This window comes from Elaeis guineensis, chromosome 1 (assembly GCF_000442705.2).
Source record: "Elaeis guineensis isolate ETL-2024a chromosome 1, EG11, whole genome shotgun sequence".
Lineage (NCBI taxonomy): Eukaryota > Viridiplantae > Streptophyta > Magnoliopsida > Arecales > Arecaceae > Elaeis > Elaeis guineensis.
In genome coordinates, this window is record NC_025993.2 from 105,905,481 (window position 1) to 105,928,066 (window position 22,586).

At 37.0% G+C, this 22,586-nt stretch overlaps 1 protein-coding gene across 1 annotated transcript; it reads right to left on the bottom strand.

The window, feature by feature from the left end:
* Window positions 1-2,714: 2,714 nt before the first annotated feature.
* Window positions 2,715-6,230, bottom strand: LOC105038302 (uncharacterized). The gene is made up of 2 exons (XM_019848117.2): window positions 6,072-6,230; window positions 2,715-3,219 (listed from the first exon to the last, which is right to left on the bottom strand). The coding sequence occupies exon 2, from the start codon at window positions 3,180-3,182 to the stop codon at window positions 2,949-2,951; it is 234 nt and encodes a 77-aa protein (XP_019703676.1). The 5' UTR covers window positions 3,183-3,219; window positions 6,072-6,230; the 3' UTR covers window positions 2,715-2,948.
* Between the last annotated feature and the right edge of the window lie 16,356 nt (window positions 6,231-22,586).

Below are 22,586 nucleotides of genomic sequence, written 5' to 3' on the forward strand. Positions count from 1 at the left end.
AAATTAATTGATTTTAATCTACACAGTCTAGTTTTGAGATCGGTCAAATTGATTTATCAAGAAGTTGTAGGATGTATCCTAAGAGCCACGTCAATTTTGAGCTGGATTAATTTGGTTATACCACGTCACAAGGCTTATTTTTTCCGCAACAAATAATAACCATTGATCATTATCAAACAAAATAGCAACGGAATGTTGGTTATTCTAGCAATTTATTAATATATATAATGACAATAAGAGGTTGAATTGTTATAACGGTACTTGTTTTGGACTTTCATCCGACCGTCCACGCGTGTAACAGAGTGGCTGCTCCCAGAAAACGGACAGCTGTGATCATCTTGTTTATGCACGTTGCCAACTCGTCAAACAAGGATGACGTGAAGTGTGGTTATACAGCGTTTTTATCTGTATATAAGACTCACAGTTTTTATTTTCTTATTAATATATATATATATATATATATATATTTTTTTTTAACACCGCCGTATGTCCGGCCAGAGCTGGTGCCAACAGCTCGCACTCGTTCGAATCGGCGATGCCCGCGCTTTTTGGTCGTCACCTCCTCGCGATTTTTTGGGAGGCAAACCCTATCGGGCGAGGAGCGACAGCCGTAGGATCTGGCGGGCGCGTTGCGAGTGGGAGGAGCGCCTTCCGGAGGCTATGCCACAAAAGGGCGTGAGGACGTGTCGAGACACGTGACAGCGACTAGTGTTTGGCGGTTTCCCGTCAAACAACCACCACGAGTCACCTCATCAGTGGATGGAGAGGATGAGGATCTTCAACATTGGAGCCCAGGTCTTTTGAAAATACGTGGATATAAAAAAATATTCCTGCCATTAGCTATGTTATCCTACGTTCACAAAGGTTATTACTGTATCATGAATTCATGACACTGACATCACAATTCGTGATAAATCCTTAAAAGAGCATCCTTGTTAAGTATCTTTAACCCCCTAAAAATGCTTGAAGAGCATCCTTATCCAGTACGTTGACTGTTGTAATTAAGGATATTTTTGATTCATGATTAAAATCAAAATTAGAATGAAAATAAGAATAATTACATTCTCTGATATATTTCGTTTATAGTTAAAATTGAAATCGAAAGCAAGTTATACTTTAAATCTTAAAAAAAAATTAAAAATTAAATTTTAAATATTTAAAATATTTTATTTTTTTTATAATTAAAATAGTAATAGAACTATCTCCAATCAAATGTCTAAAATATGAGCCATTCATTTTCATTCTCCGATCTCCCCTATCGAAGCATGTCCTAAAAACGGTTAGAAATTGGAATCGAGGTTGATGTTTTCATTGAGATACGATTTTCTAGCGGAGTGGACCACAACTCACTCAAGATGCATGCTGGTAGCCATGGAAATACCGACCAACAACTCCATAAGCAATCTGCACAGCATCTACAAAACCAGGATTAGTAAAAGCTTATTATTTTCGCCGGTCAATTAAAGCCAAACCTAATTTATTTGGTAAAGAGCACTGCACCCACCATCGCCGCTACGTCCCTTCTCACTTCTCCAGTCCTCGGTGTTGTGGCTTTTGATTGGTGCGGTACATGAAGGATGGTTGAGTGCTGGATTGGCTTTAAGCACTGCTGGAATGTCACGTCAGGCATGCATCCACTGCCATATCAGACATCTAATATTATTGGCCGAGTGGGTCCACACTGCTTGCTCTTGAACTGCGAACATGAGTAATCTGAATCATCCTAGGTCCTTGATCTCACCTCCATGAACAGTCCACTTGACTGGAGCTTGGAACTATTCGTGTGCAGGTCAGAACAGTCATCTTCTCAAAAAGTTCAGAATAATTTCATGCGAGCAAACAATGAAGCATCGCCTGTACCAAAAAAAAACAATGAAGCATCGCCCAATAATATTAATGCAGCAACTGCCATATGGCTAAATTGGCATGCAATTGTTGTGGATACCTTACAAACTTTGCATGTGAAGTCGATCATTAGTTCCTACCTTGACTTGCAACAGACCCACAGGTAAAACATTCTGCCCATACTCATGTTTTAGATGGTCTCATTGGTTTTGCAGGTAGTAGTTGAGTGGATTTCTTATTCAAAATGGGAGGGTTGGTGACTGGTGAGCATAGTTGCGTAGCAGTTTGGCTAACATCCAAAACCCCTCTGAAATCACACCATTCTCAAAATTTGATAACCCTGTCGCCATACCCCCCTTCACCTCGGCTATCACCTTCAATTCAGAAGGAGCAAAGAAGAGTTCCTAAAACAACACTGTCGCACCAATCTTAACTCTTGTAATCAGAAAAGTTCCGTGGAAACCCACGCAGATATTTCCAACCACGCTACGCAGCCAACCTCTGAATCACCCAATTAGCCTGTTGAAGAGCTTACACACAGCTAACAGGATCTCAGTACCACCTGAGCATCAGAGTGCATCATGGCGTACAAACAGATCGATGAATCCAACATCTTTTGGCTACTGTTGGTAAGTGAGGGTAAGAAGGGTACTACCGTCCTCAACTGAATCAAATCCATTGGTTTCCCACACTCAACAAGCTGATCAGGAAGTGAATATGGAATGATACCATAACACACAAGTCAAAAAGACAAACTCCCAAGTATATAAATGGTAAATCCAGTATCAAGGACTCGAAAGCTTCTGGCAAAGACGGGCAAAGGCCACTATTTAGCGCAGAGACTATTTACAGCATCCTGCAGCAAAATGTACAGGCCAAGCAGAATCAACACAATCTCATTGGTACAAACAGGAACTACAATGTATATCTAATTTCACTATTTTACACCGTATATTGGGAATGATAGCACGTTCTTCTACCACAAAGTTCATTCAAATTTTGTAGGCTATAAATTGTCATATATGACAAAACCAATTGATCCATCAGGCCTAGACACCTCCATTATATGATAATCACTTGAAACAGAAACAGAAAATGACATCCTACTTTACCAAGTGAGACAGATCTGGGTCATCCATGTCCAGATCCAGCCAGCCATAAAGCTGCATGTATTCAATATAATGATCAGGGGGCTTTATAGCACGAGGATTCTTTGGGGCGAAACCATGAAGCCTTTGGACATCACGAGCAAGCCATCTAACAAAGGCTCGGTCCATTGGAGGCATGACTTTAACCAGGATCTCCTCGTGCTCCTCCTTTGCAGGCGTATTCCCCATGTCAAATCAGAGAATTCTGATTGTGTGCTACCTGAATCTGAAAAGCCAGAGGATCAGACTTGTGATGTTGTGGCAAAGGCACAAATAAGGATCAGTCTCATGAGAAACTATGCAAGAGAACTTTGAAGGGAATGTATTAAGTTGTTTCCCAAAAAAAAAAAAAAAAAATCAGTCACATCTTAAGATGCCATATTAGATGCTAAAACAGACTTTGATCAAAATTGAGTGGTGTGCAATAGGGGTGCTGCTATTTTCTTCTGGAAGTTAAGCCTTAAGGGCTATCACAAACCTGTAATATGTTACATTGCACATAAATATGCCATTTCTAAGATTCCGTATCTTTTTTCCTTTTGGAAAAACTTCTAAAATTGTGCATCATTTGCTTAGAAAAGCAACCTCCCATTACACCCTTCAGATATACATACGTATGTACAAATATATTGATCCTCTCAGAGAGTAAAGTGACAGAAGGAAGAAGGGTTGGGGCGGGGGGCGCTCCTGAAAATGCAGAGGATCTTCGAAATTTTGGCTTCACACTTAACTTAAAGACAAACATGATCAGTACTACTTAATCTAGTTCTCGATATATGGATGTTCAAGCCAACTTTCAACTAAAAGCAGTTCAAGGTTACAAGGCACAAATCAACACATTGAGTGAAAACCAATAGGCAGAGATCATATCTGCAAAAATCATGTAGGCCCCTGCAACAGCTTTCTTTGGCTTCTAAACACCTTGAAGGTGACATGAGACTTCTATTTCTCCAGCTAATTGGTCCAAGTCTGCATGCATTTGTGATGCATGCAACCGAACAGCTCCCCATATTGTTCAGATATTTTATATGTCTGAACCAAATACCATTGTCCTCAGGCAAAGGGAGTACAGACCAGGTCTGCACCTTTCTGTTTACATTTATTCCACATTAAACCCCCTCCACATCCAAACATCTAACCTCCTGCATAAGGCCTTCATGCATGTCTTTACTGGTTATTCATGACTAGAATCCTGCAGGTACTCTGTGCAAGAGGGGGGAAAACACATACTGCAGGAGTTGATCCGGAGCCTCATGAAATGCTTTAGGAGTCCAGCTTGTGCTGGACTTCCCACAGTTTTACTAAAGACACAGTGCCATTTGTAATGGGAAAGAACAGAGTCCAACATGCATGCTGCACTCGGTGACTTTCCCATTATATATAGAGTAGAAATTATTGACACAAGAACCAAAAAGCACTCATATTTTACTATTAGCTTGATCAAGAAAAGTGAAAGCGAAAGAATAATCTCATTTGATTTTCCTTAAGCATAGAAATTCTCGACACCTGAATCCTTGCATATTCTTCCAACATCCATTAACTCATTACCTTTTACACATCCTAAGGAACCCCCTACTCTTTTCCTGCATACATCCCCCAATCTATGATCACCTTCCTATGCACTAGATGACAGTATGAGAGAAAATTACCCAACGACTGATGAAAGAAAATTTTCAACCAACTACAAGAGGACATCACCCACCTTTCCTTAAATTTACATATCATGACTTTTTGCAGTCATTCACACCAAACTGATTTCATATAAGATGCACAATAACATCAACTAGAAGAATGAAAATTGGATTTATGTAGGGTTGTCTATCCTACCCATTGCCTCCAAAATGATATGAAATTTGAATGGCATAGTAAATAATGTTTATCAAACATCGTCAAAGAGAATATGGTTGAACAAATGATTAAGGTGTAGACTTGCCAGTCGGCACATATCATGCCAATGTCAACATTCTGCATTGTCTTACTCTTGCATATCCATGCAAGTTTGCATTTTTGATTTTTAACAGCCTTACGTCGAAAAGAAAAGAAAGAAAGATTTTTGACAGCCTTGCATTGTGATGGACTAATGTTCACTATGCCAATATCATTCGACTTTAGCAGCTTCCAATATGTTCCTAAATCCCATCAGAACGTTGCAGACTAATAACATCATGTCATGCCCAATTTCATCTTGTTTTACTTGGGTTTTCACATCATCCTCTTGTTAAACAGTCGATACATTTACCCCTTTGCTTTTGCTTCATTCATACAACACACCATCTAAACTCAATCTCTTTCATCAGTCACAGCCAACCTTCAATCTCTGTGTGTGTGTGCGGGCACGCATGCGCCAACTTAATCATAGTACAAATATCAAGTCGAATTAATCATTTGCCGTCAGCCTCAAATAAATCATTCTTTGTGACATTATGTTGTCAATGGTTGCATCATATGTGATCAATGGTTGCATCTTTTGATGCTACTTGTATTTCTGATACTTTGTCACAATATTCATCCGTATTCTATCAGGGTCTTCCATCTTCTATTTATACCCTTTAACAGAAACTCCAACAGCTCCTCCCACATCCTTATTTCTCTAATCACTCGTTACCATCCATCCATCTTGACATTCTCGTTTCATCATTCTTCTCTGCGCACTTTGAACCTTAAAGACCACAGCTTCTACTAATATGACTTTACTCTTTTGGAAGGGATCAAGGTATCAAAAACATGAGCATGGAATTTTATTGGTCATTTGGTCAATTAGGATTGCAACCTCGTGTTCGCTTTCATGCCCTAGCGGATTGCATCCCATGCTTTCGGGAAAAAAAAAAAAAAAATCCCACATCATAATCTTAAAACAAAAAAATTACCAACGATGATTATATTTATAGAGAAAGAGAGGTTAATCAAGAGAAGGAAGAAGAAGATTGCAAGTTTTTTGTGATTTCAAGAAGCCATACGAGGAGTTGATAGCAATTGGGAAACCAGAATACTTTCGAATAATGGCGACTCCAGGACGAATTTAGGAAAAGAAAGAGAAAAAATTGAAAAAGAAAAGGGGTTGTGTTAGAAGAACCGCACCTGTGACGCCGATACTCTCGGAGCGTTCGCGATTAATTTGGTGGGTATTCGTCGGGGGGTAATATGGTGGCGCCGGAGATAAGATCAGGGTTCAGATGCGCCGCGGGTACAGGTTAGTCGCTCCGTCTCTCTCGGTCCCATTAGGGTCTATATTATTATTAGGTTTGTTGCCCCACGGTGACCAGTCTACCAAAAAATTTATTGATCAAAACTGTTTTTTTTTTTTTTTTTTGAGAAAACGGAGTCAGAGGCTAAATATTAAAACAGAACACAAAGTTTACGTATCCTGAAACACCCAGGCGGTACAGAAAAAAAAAAAGGAATGGAAACATAGCAGCCACGCAACCATTAAATCGTTTCTGGGTGAGGACGTCATCCACAGCAGCTCTTGAAGTAACCATCTTGGATAAGAGTTTGAGTAATGTATATTAAGAAGAGAGCAGCCAGTCCACACTCCGTGGAAGTCTTGCGGCAGAGTTTTAACTGAATATTGAGCTGAGAGAGACTATGACATTTTAAAGCATTAAAATCAGCCCATGGCATATGGCATAGAATAGCATTTCATCTGGGAGAATAATACTTTACACCTGGGAAACAACAAGGATATTAGATAATCAACTATAACCTTCTGCATGTGCCACTGAAGATGATTATAGCTGGCCCCTGTACACAAAGAACCCAAGCAGAAAAAAAAACCAATGCAAGGAGATTCATCCATAAAGATCTGAAATCCACTTTGAGATTGTAACATGCTAATCAAAATATCCATCAACCAAATAAGATAAAAGACATAAGCCGTAAGAGCAAATTAAATCAGAGTCGAAATTTGCAGCCTTAGCCTTCCAAGCCCTCAGCCATTTCAGACTGCTAACAGTAACCGAAAATTGATATGAAACCATAGGACTAAAAAACATCATAAGGATAAGGAATGAATACAAAGTCCTCATCATCGGCATCATCATCATTCATAGCAAATTCCCCAAGAATCCGCTTGAACGATCTGAATAAAATCCAAGGTAAAAGGATCAAGATGTTTAAAAACAAAATCAGACTGAGTAGCCAAGTTGGCCTGAAATCCGCCGCCCAATTACCCTCTCAAAATGTATTAGTTATTCGAATAGATTGAAAACAAGTTTTCCAAGCATGCAAGTCCCGTAATAATGGTTCAGATGTTTTTTTTGAAAAGTAAGGAGGAAGCAACAAACTTTCCCCAGAAAATACATTAGATCTGAAAATATATTATAGAGATGGAATTAAATTTTGAGTTAGCTAAAAAGACAGCACTGAAACTAAATACAAGACACACCAAGAAGATTATAGGGAAAATCGAAGTGCAATACTTTTAGAGACAACCAACAATAGCAGGAATAGCATAGAGCCATTTGTCTGCAAGAACCAAAACAATGCTTCCCATCTTCCTTAACGACTCACCTCCACTTGATAAAGGTCAACGATCCCATTTCAAATCCTTCACAATTTCAAACTTGGTCCAATCATCTGCTAAGAATCTGATTTTCCTCATTGTCTCGGTGTAATAGTTTGCCTCTGCTCTGAAAATTTTGTGATTTCTCTCCTTCCACAAGCACCAGAGAATGACACAGAAAAGTACATCAAAAGTTTTTACTGAAACATTTAAATGCTTTGCATGCCCCGATCTCCAACCATACCACAAGTCAAAGATGAGACGAGGAATCTGATCAATTATGTTGGGTGGGTATAGAGTAGTCCATACACTCTTAGAGTAGGGACAGTGAAGCATAAAGTAGTCTAATACCTTAGAAGAGTTATAACAGAGGACGCATCTACTAGGGCCGCTTCATCCTTTTTTCTGTAAGACCTTAGCAGTGAGAAATTTTTGATTGTAGGTTAACCAATTAAAGATTTTGTATTTCTCTAGAATCGGAAGCTTCCAAACAATCTTTCCCAAACGTGACTGTACCCCACTATTTATGAGAAATTTGTAGCATGCTGAAACCGAATTTGTGTGGCTGCTAAACCATTTCCAGAATCTCCTATCATCCTCACCATCCAGCTGTATTAAATTCAATAAGTGAGTGAGCATGTGGAATTCATGAAGGGCCGACGATGGAAGAGGATATTTGAAGTTATGAAGCCAATCACTATGTTCTAAGAATTCAAACACATTGCATGATTTATTCACTGCTGACCAATAAAGGAATGCAAAAATCTTCTTGAGGTTAATAGATATTGCCCATGGTTTTTCCCAAAAGGAGGTTAATAGATATTGAAGTTATTGATCAAAACTATTATGCTATGGGTTCGGGAGGAGAGGCTGGTTATGGAGGATAATTCGGCTATAGTTATTGATTGGTTGCAGAGCAATAGGGATCGGTGCTGCCCACCCTTCCTCAGTAATATTTGGCATGTTCTTCGGAGATGCTCCTCAATCAAGATCAGGCATATCTACCATGAGGCAAAATGTTGTGGTCGATTGAATGACCTTTTTTATGGCTGAGCACACTGGAGGTGTTATTTGGACTGAAATGACCGAGGTGCCTCAGGCATTCTGAGATGTTCTTTTTTTTGATTTTTTTGACTGTATTCATACTCATAATGTATGAGTACTCCATCTTATAAAAAATTAAAAAAATTATTATATTACGTGTATGCTAGATCGAACCATTGCATCATCAAAAAAATAATTTTTGAGTAAATTATGATAATCTCTCCTGAAATTTGAGATAATTATAGATTTCCATCCAACATTTTTGAAATATATATTCTACTACTAAATTTTTATTATATATATTTTATTTAAATATTAAAATATCTTATATTTTATTTTCATAAATTTTTATATTTTAAACTTTTAAATTTTTATATTTGATCAAGAAGTTATGTATATATTTCTGAAATATTGGTTAGGATTATGTAATTACCCCAACTCTCACGAGAGGTCAGGATAATTTATTTAATTTTTTATTCAAATAATAAAAAATTATCAATCAATATTTTTTATTAAAAATTTTTAAATAAAATATTTTGTATATGATGGCTTTTCATTGTATGCATCAAGATATACATGGTAGAAGAATGGAGGTGTTCCTTAGTTTGATGGTTTTTTTGAATTTTTTTTCGATTTTGGTGTTGATTTCAACTTATTTTTAGAAATAGATTCTGTTTAAAAAATATTATTTTAAATAATATTTTTAAAAGTAAAAATATCATTCTAAATGACACTTTTAGTGCCAATTCAGCCAACCTAGCTGTCCATATTGGAATATTTTTTTAAAAAAAATAAGGTAAAAATGTGGTTTCGAATGGCACTTATAGAAGTGCCTTTCATGATGGCATTTCTAAAAATACCATACTAAATGGCACTTTTAAGAGTGTCATTCTTAATGGTGTATTTAGAAATGACATTTTTAAAAGTGTCATTTCAAATGATATTTTTTATTGAAAAATATATCTCAAAATCAATCGTCAACTTGTTGATGGTTGTATTATTTGATATAATTGTATATGAATTAAGTAATAAAATATTTATTTAATAATTTTCATCATAAGCTTGTACATCTTCTATACTGAACTTCTGTGTTATCATAAAAGTCTTTAAGACTATTTTAAATTGATAAAAAAAATTTATTATTTAATCCTTAAATGAGTTCATGACCAAATGATATGCTATTACTAGGATAATAGACATATCAAGTGTAAGTCGTTGTGTGCCATATAAGTTAGTTGTCCTCTTAATCAAAGAGCGTGGAGACGCTGGTATGGCATGCAGGTGAAATGTAGGAGTATATTTTACTGAATGTGACCAACTCCAGAGCACTCTGCTGTCAAGAGTCACTTTGAAGGGATATAAATATAAGTATTTCTTCAATCTGAGATCACCACAGTGACTTGCAAGTAATTCACTGTGCTTTGGTGCTGGACTACCTGAATTTTTAATTCAAGATCGGAAGGTTTCTGGGCATAGTCAAGTACTTGTGAAGTCGGAGCATGAGTCAAGATAAAATTGACTACTCTAAGAGATTGGAGAGAATGCTTTGTGTTTCAATTTAGTAAGATCTTGATCAAGGTAATCTTTGTGAGGAGTCACCGGATTTATCAGATCGAGACACATAATGGATGTACTGTTAAGAGTTGACAGTTTAAACTCTAAGTCATCCTAGTATCAAGGGTCAAAGGGATGAATTATATGGTAACTATATCCAAATAGATTTTTGAGTGTTGCTTTGCATACATTTGGCCTATCCGAATGTTGGGTACCATTGCTAGATGGTTATTCCGATTGATATAAGAATCAATTTCTGTACTATCAACTTAGGTTTGAATCTATGAGATCACACATATTAGAAGTTTTTCTCCGATCATATGGCTAATCTGTAGAGTCTTAGTAGATGGAGACTCTGGTGAAGAGTCCCACTGGACGGAGACTCTGCTGAAGAGTCCCACTAGACTTAGACTCTATCATTAATGGAGGATTAATTAGTGATTAGATCATTAATTAGATCAATTTGATTGAGCATTAAAGTATGGATCAAGTTTGATTGAATTGGATTCAATCAGGTCAAGTCTAATTAGGTTATGAGATGACCTAATCGGTAAGGAAGAAATAATTCTGATTTGATCGGATCTATGGCTCAATTAATTTATTGATTTGATCAGATTTAATTGAGATTATAGGAGCCTAATTAGATTAGATTCATCATATTTTAATTGGGTATAATTGGATTGAGTTTGAAAAAAATTCAATTGGTTAAACCCTAGAGTCCCAAATGAATGGGACTCTCTCTCTTGTGCCACTCAAATTGTCTCACACCTTTTCTCACTGCACAAAATTAGTTTGTGTGTGAGAAAATCAAGTGCTAACCCTTCTTTTATCACCCATTAAGGATAGGATTTGGTTGGTTTTGATTTAAATTCAAATTGATTTGAATTTCAACCTAAAACCTTATCCATATCCTTCCACACGTCGGTAGTTTTTGAAGTTGCCCATTGTGTGCGAGAAAAGGAAGTCTTCTTGATAGTTTTTCATACCCAATTTTCTCTGATAAGTCCCTCTTTAAGTCAGATAAGGGTGAGAAAAAGTTGGAGTCAAATTGAAAAATCAAAATAGTTTGAATTGCAACAAACTTCAGTCATTATCCTGTCTTACCTGGTTTGTGCGACAACCATAAAAAGGCCATAATTTTGTGTGCCAAATATAGAGAGCTTTTCACTATGAGATATCAGTGAGAAAGAGGGGTGAAAATCCTTCTTTGGGGCATGAGGTTTGGGGGGGTTTCCTTGTTTCTTGGCATGAACAAAAGAGGAGACCGATCTCCTCTCGGTTGAGCGACCTAGAACTATTCTAAGATTTTAGGTGAGAGAAAAATCATAGAGAAGAGACTTTTTATTAGATTATTCTCCACCATCCAGTATCTCTCTCTACTCCATCTTCGACATCAAAAAGATTCAAGATAATCGAAAGAAGAGATCAAATCAGATCTGCCATTAGAAGCTGACTGCACAAGCTAGCACTCCCACAGAGGGCTGCTCGATCTGAGAACTTTGTGTGAACCATTCGTAGAGGTCGGACATTTATGTGGATGCAAGTGACCAGAGAAGATTTTCAGATCTATGTTCTCAATTGTGGAGTTCGACTACCCATACTCAAATATTAGATTTGGAATCCTAGAAGTGGTAGATTAGATCTATCACTAATTGCTGTTGTTGTTCAAGAGATTATAATTTTAGATTTAGATTTTTATACATATAAATTCATATTATAAATCTATTTGTAGGAGTTTTAAGATTAGATCTTATATATATATTTATAGATTAAATAGTTTAATCTAATATTCTTCTATTAAATTTTTTTGAAATATATGTATGAAACCCCTGCAAGATCCTACAGTGGTATCAGAGCCAGGTTGCTTATAACATGAATTTATACTTGCATATAATCTGATATTACATGCATTTAGATCTATAATTTAATTTAGATCAGATTTGATATATGATATTTAGATCTAAAATTAATTATAGATCTGATCGCACAAATTGATATAAGATTGTCCTGCTGTAAGGTTTACTCCTTACAGTGCAAAGGTTGTCCTAGTTTGTGCTGATCTTTATATAATCTAATTTTAATTATTTAGATTAGATTTAAATAATTAATTTAGTATCTGAGTAATGTAGTAATCTGATTGGATTGATCTTCATAGCCATCCAGTCATAGAAAAAATTAGGGTGTCACAACTTTATTTACCCATTCAATGGGATCTCCTATGGCATGTAGGGATGCTGCACGATCTTTTCTATGTTGATGAATAATGAAAAAAAATTTAAAATTTTATTTTAAATTTAAAATAATATATATTAGATTTAAAATTAATATTTTGATCATTAGATGATTGATTATGAAAATATTTTATAAAATTAAAAACTATTTTCAAACATCGAACTTGATCCCATATCAGCCTAAAATTTAATTCAGAATTAAGCGATTTAGATTTGAGAATCAAAGATCCAAGGCATTAATTTCATAATTCATGGGTTAATGGGTTAGCTTGAGTCAAGTCCATTTAACTAGGTTAGATCTAAGGTTAGAAATCATTGATAATGGATCATATTAGTAATTGATCAAATTTAATTAAAAGTTAATTCTGATTGGATCAATTTCTTCTCTTGATCAATTTCAATAGTTATAGTTGGTCAAGTTCATGTCTTTGATTAGACCAATATGGATTTTGATCATGGCTCCATGGTCGAATCCAAGTCTATAAGTTGATCAAATTGAAAGTAACTAACCAGTTGGTGTCTAAGGTAAGTATAGCAGCTTTCATCGGTGGTTATTAATTGAGAGCTATTTGCATAGATTGAGTTTATGTCGAGTTAATGACATATCCCTCTCACCGATCTCACTTACTTGACCAATATAGTGAATCATATTTTGATTAGATCACTTAATGATTGGGGTTGACCCATACTAACTAAAAAATTAGTATGACTGATTTAGGTGCCTCTAGTTCGACTTATCTTAAGTTCTCTTTATGACTTGATGAAGTCAGTGGGAGGATTCATGACTGCTTGGCTAGACCAGTTTATTTTTGATCTTCTTTAATCTGACTTGGTGAAGTTAGTGGGAGGATTAAGATTAGCTGGTCAAGTTTCTTCTCATCTCTCAATTCAACTAATTAAATCTTCTAAAATTGTTAGGTCTCTAAAATAAAATAGTTATGATGATAACTAGATCATAGCCTCCCATTAAGTTGGATGATAATGAGTCCAACAATTTAGATGATCATTAGAGGTGCCACATGCCTAATGCACCTATCATCAGAATTATCATTCATAATATGTTGATTTAGTTGTATCTTTCTGATGATGGTCAGGTTGGCCGAGCCACACTCGGATCTGATCACTCGTTTGTTAGATGCACTAAATTTTGGCATATTAATGGTTGGACCTAATCAAAACTTTCAGTGGAGGCACTACATGCTTGCTAAAGATGTGTCTGGGGTAAAATTAAATGCTAAAAATTATTTGAAGAAATAATTGGTTAAGAACCTACCCATAGGTGTATAAGGGTTGGTCAAGCCATACTCAGGCCCATGTGCAGTCCATGTGGATCTAGTACCCACTAAAAAATTAGTGTAATTTTTTGAATTGGAGGTAGAGGCTATCAATTCGAATAAAATAGTGAGAGAATCTTTAGACTAAAAATCATGTCTTTAGGCTTAATCAATTCATATACTAATTAGATTTTGATTTTTTTTTGCAGTTATGGCCACTACCTTGTTGCTCCGATCACTATTAGATAGTGATAAGTTGATAGGACCAAATTTTGATAGTTGGTATCGAAAGTTCAAAATAGTCCTAGAGCACGAACAGATCTTGTATGTATTGATAGATCCGATATCCGAGGAGCCAGCTTCGAATGTGCGTAGTACGGTCAGAGACACTTATCAGAAGTGGCTCAACGATCGAACTATGGTTCGTTGTATTATGCTGGCGATAATGAATAATGAATCAGCCATCATTTCGAGAATACTCAGCCACAGGACATGTTACAAATGTTGAACGAGTCTTTTGACATACCTGATGATGTTGAAAGGCACAAGACTAGTTGTGCCATCTTCAACGCTCGAATTAGGAAAGGAGCGTCAGTCACTGATCATGTACTGTACATGATCAAAATGATTGAGCACTTAAGCAAGATTGATTTTTTTCAGCATGAGCAGTTGGAGCAAGATGCCATTCTGAACTCTTTGCCCAAGTCCTACCTTCCTTTCCTTACTCATTTTCGAATGACAAAGCCTACGGTCAATTACCATGGTTTGCTGGGATTGCTGCAGAACTTTGAGAGGGATCACCAGCTCCATAAGGAGTCGATGAATGTAGTGGGAGGGTTTTCTTCTGGATGTCGACCATTTAAGAAAGGAAAGAAGAACAAAAAGAACAAAAAAAGGGTGCAAAGTGCTGGGGCACCCAAACCCAATCAGGCCAAAAAATCCAAGTCTGATCAGAGTCAGGTGGAATGCTTCTATTGCAAGAAGAAGGGGCACTAGAAGAGGAGTTGTCCTTAATACATTGTCTCCTTGGATCCGAACAGGCCGAGAAAGAAGCAAGTTATTGCTGGACAAGGTAATTATATAATAACACCTTGTAATTTCTCAATTTGTGATTCTACTATCTGGGTATTAGATACTGAAAGCTCTTTTAATATTTGCAATTCATTACAGGGTCTGTAGGTCAGTAGGAGATTTGAAGAAGGTAAAATTTTTTTTAATGTTAGAGATGGAAGACCAGTTCTAGTATTAAGAATTATTAAGCTTGTATTCAAGTTGAATATAATTGTTCTTAGTGAATGTCACTTTTGTCCTTTCTTTTTATAGAACATTATTTATGTAGGCCTCTTGGCCATATACGATTATAAAATATTAATAAAAAAATAATTTTAATATCATTATGAATGGTGTTAATGTGATGAATAGACAGCTGAACAATGATATTTACATATTGTCACAATCTGTTAGTATAATGTACACGTCCAGCAAATGCCCTAGAATTAGTGATATCTTCGATATCTACTTTTGGCACTGTAGGTTAGGTCATGTTAACAAGAATAGAATAAATAGGTTGATATAAGAAAAAATCTTCGAAGTCAGTGATTGTTAATCACTTCCAATCTGTGAGTCCTGTCTTCTTGAGAAAATGACCAAGTCACCTTTTACTGAAAAAGATGAGTGAGCTAGTAAAGTTCTAAGTCTGATACATACTGATGCATGTGGACTGATGAATACTAGTACCAGAGGTGGATATTATTATTTTATTATTTTTACAGATGACCTATCGAGGTATGGGCACATCTACCTAATGACGCATAAGTCAGAATCATTTGAAATATTCAAACAATTTCATAATGAAGTAGAAAAATAAATTGGGAAGAGTATTAAAACTCTTTAGTCTGATCGAGTAGGAGAATACCTCTTCAGTGATTTTCTGACATACTTAAAAGAGAATAAGATTCTCTCGCAATGGACCCCTCCTGGAATATCACAGCATAATGGTGTATCGAAAAGGAAGAATCGAACCCTGTTAGATATGGTTCGGTCCATGATGGGCTTTGTAAGTCTGTCGATCTTTTTTTGAGGATATGCACTCGAGTCGGCTTGTTATATTTTGAATAAAATTTCGAGTAAGTCTGTAAGTAAAACATCACATGAGATGTGAACAGAATGTAAGCCAGTACTCTCTCACTTTAGAATTTAGAGATGTCCGGCTTATGTCAAACATCTAAAAACTGATAAGCTTGGACCTAGATCTGATAAATATTTATTTGTAGGGTACCCAAAAGAGACCAAGAGGTATTACTTCTATTTTGCTGATGAACAGAAGGTATTCGTCAGCAATAGGACAGTCTTTCTAGAAAAAGAGTTCTTTGAAGAAGGAACTAATGCCTCAAAGATTGAACTTGATGAAGTTCAATTGGTAAAAGAATTGATACAATCTAATAAACCCATTGAGTTGGACTTGATTAGATCAACTTCAGAACATGTTATAGAAACATCTTTAAGGAGATCCGATAAAGTATCGTGTTAATCGAATAGATACTACGATTTCTTGATCCAGGATGGTGATCCAGTTGAACTCAATGAGAACAATAAGGATCCAATCATCTATATAGATGCGATGCAGAGGTCTGACTCCAATAAATGGCTGGAAGCCATGAAATCCGAAATGGACTCCATAAAAGTTAACAATGTATGGACATTGGTTGATCCACATGAAGAGATAAAATTCATAGGGTGTAAGTGGGTCTTCAAAAGGAAGAGGGGTACAGATGGAAAGGTAAAGACCTATAAACTCTATTTGGTTGTCAAGGATTACCGTCAGCGTTATGGTATTGACTATGACGAGACATTTTCTCCTGTGATATTGTTCAAGTCCATTCGGATCATGCTTGCGATAGCAGCACATCTGGACTATGAAATCTGAACAGCTTTTCTAAATGAAAAGTTGGAAGAAGAAATGTATATGATACAACCTGAAAGTTTCATATCCACAGATGAGTCAAAGGTGTGCAAGCTTCAGAGATCCATTTATAAACTTAAGCAGGTATCTCGGAGTTGGAACATGTGTTTTGATAAAGTGATTAGAACGTATGGCTTCATTAAGAATGGAGATGAACCCTGCATATACAAGTGGGTTAATAACTCGGTAATAGTATTTCTTATTTTGTATGTGGATGATATTCTCTTAATCGAAAATAACATCCCTGTATTACAAAGAATAAAAGTTTGGTTGTCGTCACAGTTTTTCATGAAGGACTTGAGAGAAGCATCCTTCATCCTTGGGATGAAGATCTATAGAGATAGATCTAAAAAATTGCTTGGATTATCCCAGTCGACATACATTGATACTGTGCTGAAAAGATTCAGTATGGAGAATTTCAAGAAAGACTATCTTCCGATAGACCAAAGAATTTTTTTCTCGAAGAGTGATTGTCCGACAACTCCTTGAGAGAGAGAGAGCGTATGAGTAAAATTTCATATGCTTCGGTAGTGAGATCTATTATATACGCCATGATATGTACATGACCGGACATGACATACTCACTAGAGATAGTGAGTAGATACCAGTCCGATCCAGGTGAGAACCATTGGAAGGTCGTAAAGACTATTCTTAAATATTTGAGAAATACTAAGGATCAGTGGCTTATTTATGGAGAATTTGACTTAAAATTTATGAGATTTACAGACTTCAGTTTTCAGTCAGATTATGATGATAGCAAGAGCGTGTCGGAATATATTTATATTCTGAACAGTGGAGCAATCTGCTAGAAGAGTTCTAAGCAGCACACTATCGTCGACTCTACTTGTGAGGTGGAATATATCGCGACATCCGATGCTGCGAAGGAAGCTGTGTGGTTATGAAAATTTATCAATGAGCTCGATGTGGTACCCTCCCTTGATGGCCCCATCTTATTGTACTGTGACAACGCTGGTGCCATTACTTAAGCGAAGGAACCGATGTCACATCAGTGAACCAAGCACATTCTGCGTCGCTACCATCTGATCCAAAAAATCATGGATCGAGATGACGTCGACCTTTAGAAGATCGATAGAAAGAAGAATCTGGCTGACCCATTAACTAAAGCCCTTGCGGTGAAGGAGTTCGAAGATCATAAAATGAAGATGGGTATACGATACTGTACCGATTGGCTTTAGTACAAGTGAAAGTTATTGAAAAATATGTCTCAATGTCAATTGTCAGCCTGTTGATGGTTGTGCTATTTGATATAATTGTATATAAATTAATTAATAAAATATTTATTTGATAATTTTCATCATAAGCTTGTACATCTTCTATATCGAACTTCTGTGTTACGATGAAAGTCTTTAGGACTATTTTAAATTAATAAAAGAAGATTTATCATTTAGTTCTTAAATGAGTTCGCGATCGAATGATATGCTATTACTAGGACAATAGACATATCAAGTGTAGGTCGTTGTGTGCCATATAGGTTGGTTATCCTCTTAATCAAGGAGCATGGAGATGCTGGTATGGTATGCAGATAAAATGTAAGAGCATATTTCACTGAATGTGATCAATTTCAGAGCACTCTACTGTCAAGAGTCACTCTGAAGAGATATAGGTATAAGTGTCCCTCTGATCTGAGATCACCATGGTGACTTGCAAGCAACTCACTATACTTTGGTGTGGATTATCTAAATTTTTAATTCAGGATCGAAAAATTTTTGGGCACAGTCAAGTACTTGTGAAGTCGGTGCATGAGTCAAGATGGAATTGACCACTCCAAGAGATTGAAGAGAATGCTTTGTGTTTCAATTTAATAAGATCTTGGTCAGGACAATCCTTGTGAAGAGTCATAGGATTTATCAGATTGAGACACATAATGGATGTACTATTAAGAGTTGATAGTTTAAACTCTAAGTCATCCTAGCATCAAGGGTCAAAGGGATGAATTATATGGTAACTATATCCAAATAGGTTCTTGAGTGTAGTTTTGCATACATTCGGCCTATCCGGATGTCGGATATCATTGCTAAATGGTTACTCTAATTAGTACAAAAATTAGTTTCTGTACTACTAACTTAGGTTTAAATTTATAGAATCACATACATTAGAAGTTTCTCTATGATCACATGACTAATCTGTAAAGTTCCAGTGGACGGAGACTCTGGTGAAGAGTCCCACTGGACGGAGATTCTGGTGAAGAACCCCACTAGACTTAGATTCTATCATTAATGGAGGATTAATTAGTGATTAGATTACTAATTAGCTTAATTTGATTGAGCATTAAAGTCTAGATCAAGTTTGATTGAATTGGATTCAATCAAGTCAAGTCTGATTAGGTAATGAGATGACCTAATCGGTAAGGAAGAAATGATCATGATTTGATTGGATCTTTGGTTTAATTAATTTATTAATTTGATTAAATTTAATTAAAATTATAGAAGTCTAATTAGATTAGATTCATTATATTTTAATTAGATCTAATTAGATTGGATTTAAAAAAAATCCAATTGGTTAAACTCTAGCGTCCCAAGTGAATGGGACTCTTTCCCTTGCGCCACCCAAAATGTCTCACACTTTTTCTCACCATACAAAATCAGTTTATATATGAAAAAATCAAGTGCTAACCATTCTTTTATTTCCCATTAAGGATAAAATTTGGTTAGTTTTGATTTGAATTCAAATTGGTTTGAATTTCAACCAAAAACTTTATCCATATCCTTCCACATATCGACAGTTTTTGAAGTTGCCCATTGTGTGCGAGAAAAAGAAGTCTTCTAGATAATTTTTCATATCTAATTTTCTCTGGTAAGTCTTTCTTTAAGTCAGATAAGGGTGAGAAAAAGTTGAAGTCAAATTAAAATTCAAAATGATTTGAATTGCAATAAACTCCAGCCCTTATCCTGTCTTACCTGGTTTGTACGACAACCATAAAAAAGCCATAATTTTGTGTGCCAAATATAGAGATCTTTTCATCGTGAGATATTAGAGAGAAAGAGGGGTGAAAATCCTTCTTTGGGGCATGAGGTTTGGGTGGGTTTTCTTCTTCTTGGTGTGAATTAAAGAGGAGACAGATCTCCTCTCGGGTGAGCGACCTAGAATTGTTCTAGGATTTTGGGTGAGAGAAAAATCATAGAGAAGAGAGTCTTCATTAGATTTTTTTTTACCATCCAGCATCTCTCTCTACTCTATCTTTGACATCGAAAAGATCTAAGGTGATCGAAAGAAGAGATCAAATCAGATCTGCCATCAGAAGCCGACTGCGTGAGCTAGCACTCTCGCGGAGGACTGAACGGTCCGAATACTTTGTGTGGACCATCCGTAGAGGTCGGATATTTGTACGGCTGCGAGCAACCAGAAAGAACTTTCAAATCTATATTTTCAATTATGAAGTTTGACTATCCATGCTCAGATATTGGGTTTGGAACCTTAGAAGTGGTAGATTAGATCTATCACTAATTGTCGTTCTTGTTTAAGCGCTTATAATTTTAGATTCAGATTTTTATGCATATAAATTTATGTTATAAATTTATTTATAAAAATTTTAAGATCAGATCTTATGCATGTATTTATAGATTAAATAATTTAATCTAATATTTTTTCATTAAAAATTTTTGAAATACATGCATGAAACCTTTACAAGATCCTACATTTTTTTATTAGGATTTTCACAAGTTGATCCAATTCTACAAGATTCTAACTATTTTAAAAATGGTCGTGCATGCTTAGATCTCCTCTATTTAAGTGTCACATCAATTGCACTAAAAAGAAAATTAGTATCTGTTGGGGGAAACTTCATACGGACCAATGATATGAAGAAGCCCAAGGTCCAGGATATCTAAACCTGGCAAGCTTGCCTGATAAGGCCTCACGGATCTATGGTCGGCCATAATCATTATCACTTTGTTAATGACTAGTCTTCGACATTCATTCAATTAGCATTAGGAGTCAACGAGGACTCGTCGATTGTCACTAGATAACTCTCACATATGACCGTCGATATCTCCTCTGCAGTCGACTCCAGTATGCTCGGTTGATGAATTGACAGTACGCCCGAATGGCCAGCTCAGTCTAATTGGGAGATGGTCGTTAGTCGATCACATCCGATCGATCAGTCCTTGATTTATTGATACCAATTGGCATGTCAATTCGAAATTTAATTTCAGTCAAATGATAACTGTCACAAAACTGATAAGGCAACCACAACTGCCATATCCCAAGAATTTTGAGAGATAGTTTTGCTACTATATGCAAATTGTGCCCTAGTCAAATGATATCGTGCCAACCAATCTACCAACTAAAGCAACCATCTCCATCCATAAAAGGAGGCCCAAAGGAGATCCTAAAAAAGGTAAGTCATTACTCTGTCCCTCACGATCCTCCATCTATTAAACAAGAGTTCTAATTTGAGTGTTAGAGGGTCCCCACCGAAGCAACCTCTGGTCAAAACTTTTTTGTAGGTCACATCTTGGGAGATCCCATCTCGCCATCCACTCCAGCATCTCGGCACCTTGCAGAATCTCGCACCAACAGATTGGCGCTGGAGGAAGGGGCCTGAACCCATTCAGAGGAGCACAGATCGAGGACAATATAACTTTGCCACCTAAGAGAGTTTCATCCTGCTATACCAGCACCACCACCTCTCGATCGATGGAGGGTCAGACTAACAATTGGGTACAGCTGCCAGTGGCAGAAACTACTCTGCCCCGCAGCCTGATCAGGTAGTCCCTACACCTCTTTTGGTGGTGCCACCATCGAATCAGGCATCGTAGCCACCACTGTCGAAACAACCACAAGCCCCTCTGCAAAGCCCGGAGAGGAGACAAACCTGCCAGAGCCACCCCAGAACTCCAGAACCAAGAAGGAGGCGATCTTCGAGTATTCGATCAAGGCACGATTCAATCTCTGATCGGCGATCCCCCCCACACTCTGAGGTCTGTACCGTCCGAGATCCTGCACTTGAGTGACAGCTTCAAAAAATCGATCAGTGGATCGATGCAATCTACAATACCTCCTCGACACCTTACGATGGGTTTAATAACAACTCGCCTTTTGATTTAAGGATCTTGCAGGAGCTACTTCCTCAGCACTTCAGGGCCCCGCAATTGAAAAGCTATGAGGGGACTGTCGATCATGTCGATCACCTTGAGACTTTCAAGATGGCGATACTCCTCTATGGAGCACCGATCCCATCTTTTGTCGAGCCTTTCCCTCAATTTTAAAGGGAGCGGTCCGACACTAGTATTTCAGTTTGAAGCCGATCTCGATCCATTTCTTCAAGCAGCTAAACCAATCTTTTATCAATCATTTTTTAGTAGCCGACGTCAGCAGAAGTGGTCCGACTACCTCTACACTGTAAAGCAGAAGGAGGATGAGTCGATCCGAGTTTTTGTCAGTCGCTTCAATGTGGCTATTCTGAAAGTTTGTGATCTGGACCAATCGGTTGTGATATCCACGATGATAAGTGGACTCCTGAAGAATGACCTTAAGAGGTCACTAGTGAAGACCTATCCTCAAAACTACCCTAATATGCTGATTCGAGTGGAGAAGTACGCCTACATGGAGGAGATTTTCATCAAGGATGAAGCCCCTACTAATCCCATCAGAGGGGGAAAGTAAAATAAGGAGTGCTTCCCGAGGCAGAAGAAGAGAATCTGGTAGCACTCCAGGTCTCCATCTCGAAAGTTGAAAAATGGGATCCCTCCTTGGAATCGCTGACCTAGAAGCCTTCAAAGAAGGGATTGACGTGCCTCATCATTGAGAAGGTACAATAATTATATCCCGCTAAATGTTTCAAGGACTCAGGTCTTGATGGAAATCAGAGGACAGCTCCCTAAGGCAAGGAAGCTGTGGACACACCCTGATCGGAGAAATCCAGAAAAGTATTGTCTATACCACCAAAACCACGATCATGATACAGAAGAGTGTATTTAACTCTAAGATGAGATCGAAGATTTCATCAAGCGTGATCGTCTCGATCGGTTCATACAACAAAAAAAGGAGTAGTGGGAAGAATGATAG

Excerpts from the sequence above, each read along its gene's own strand:
- LOC105038302 (XM_019848117.2), bottom strand. The coding sequence starts at position 3,182 with ATGGGGAATACGCCTGCAAAGGAGGAGCACGAGGAGATCCTGGTTAAA.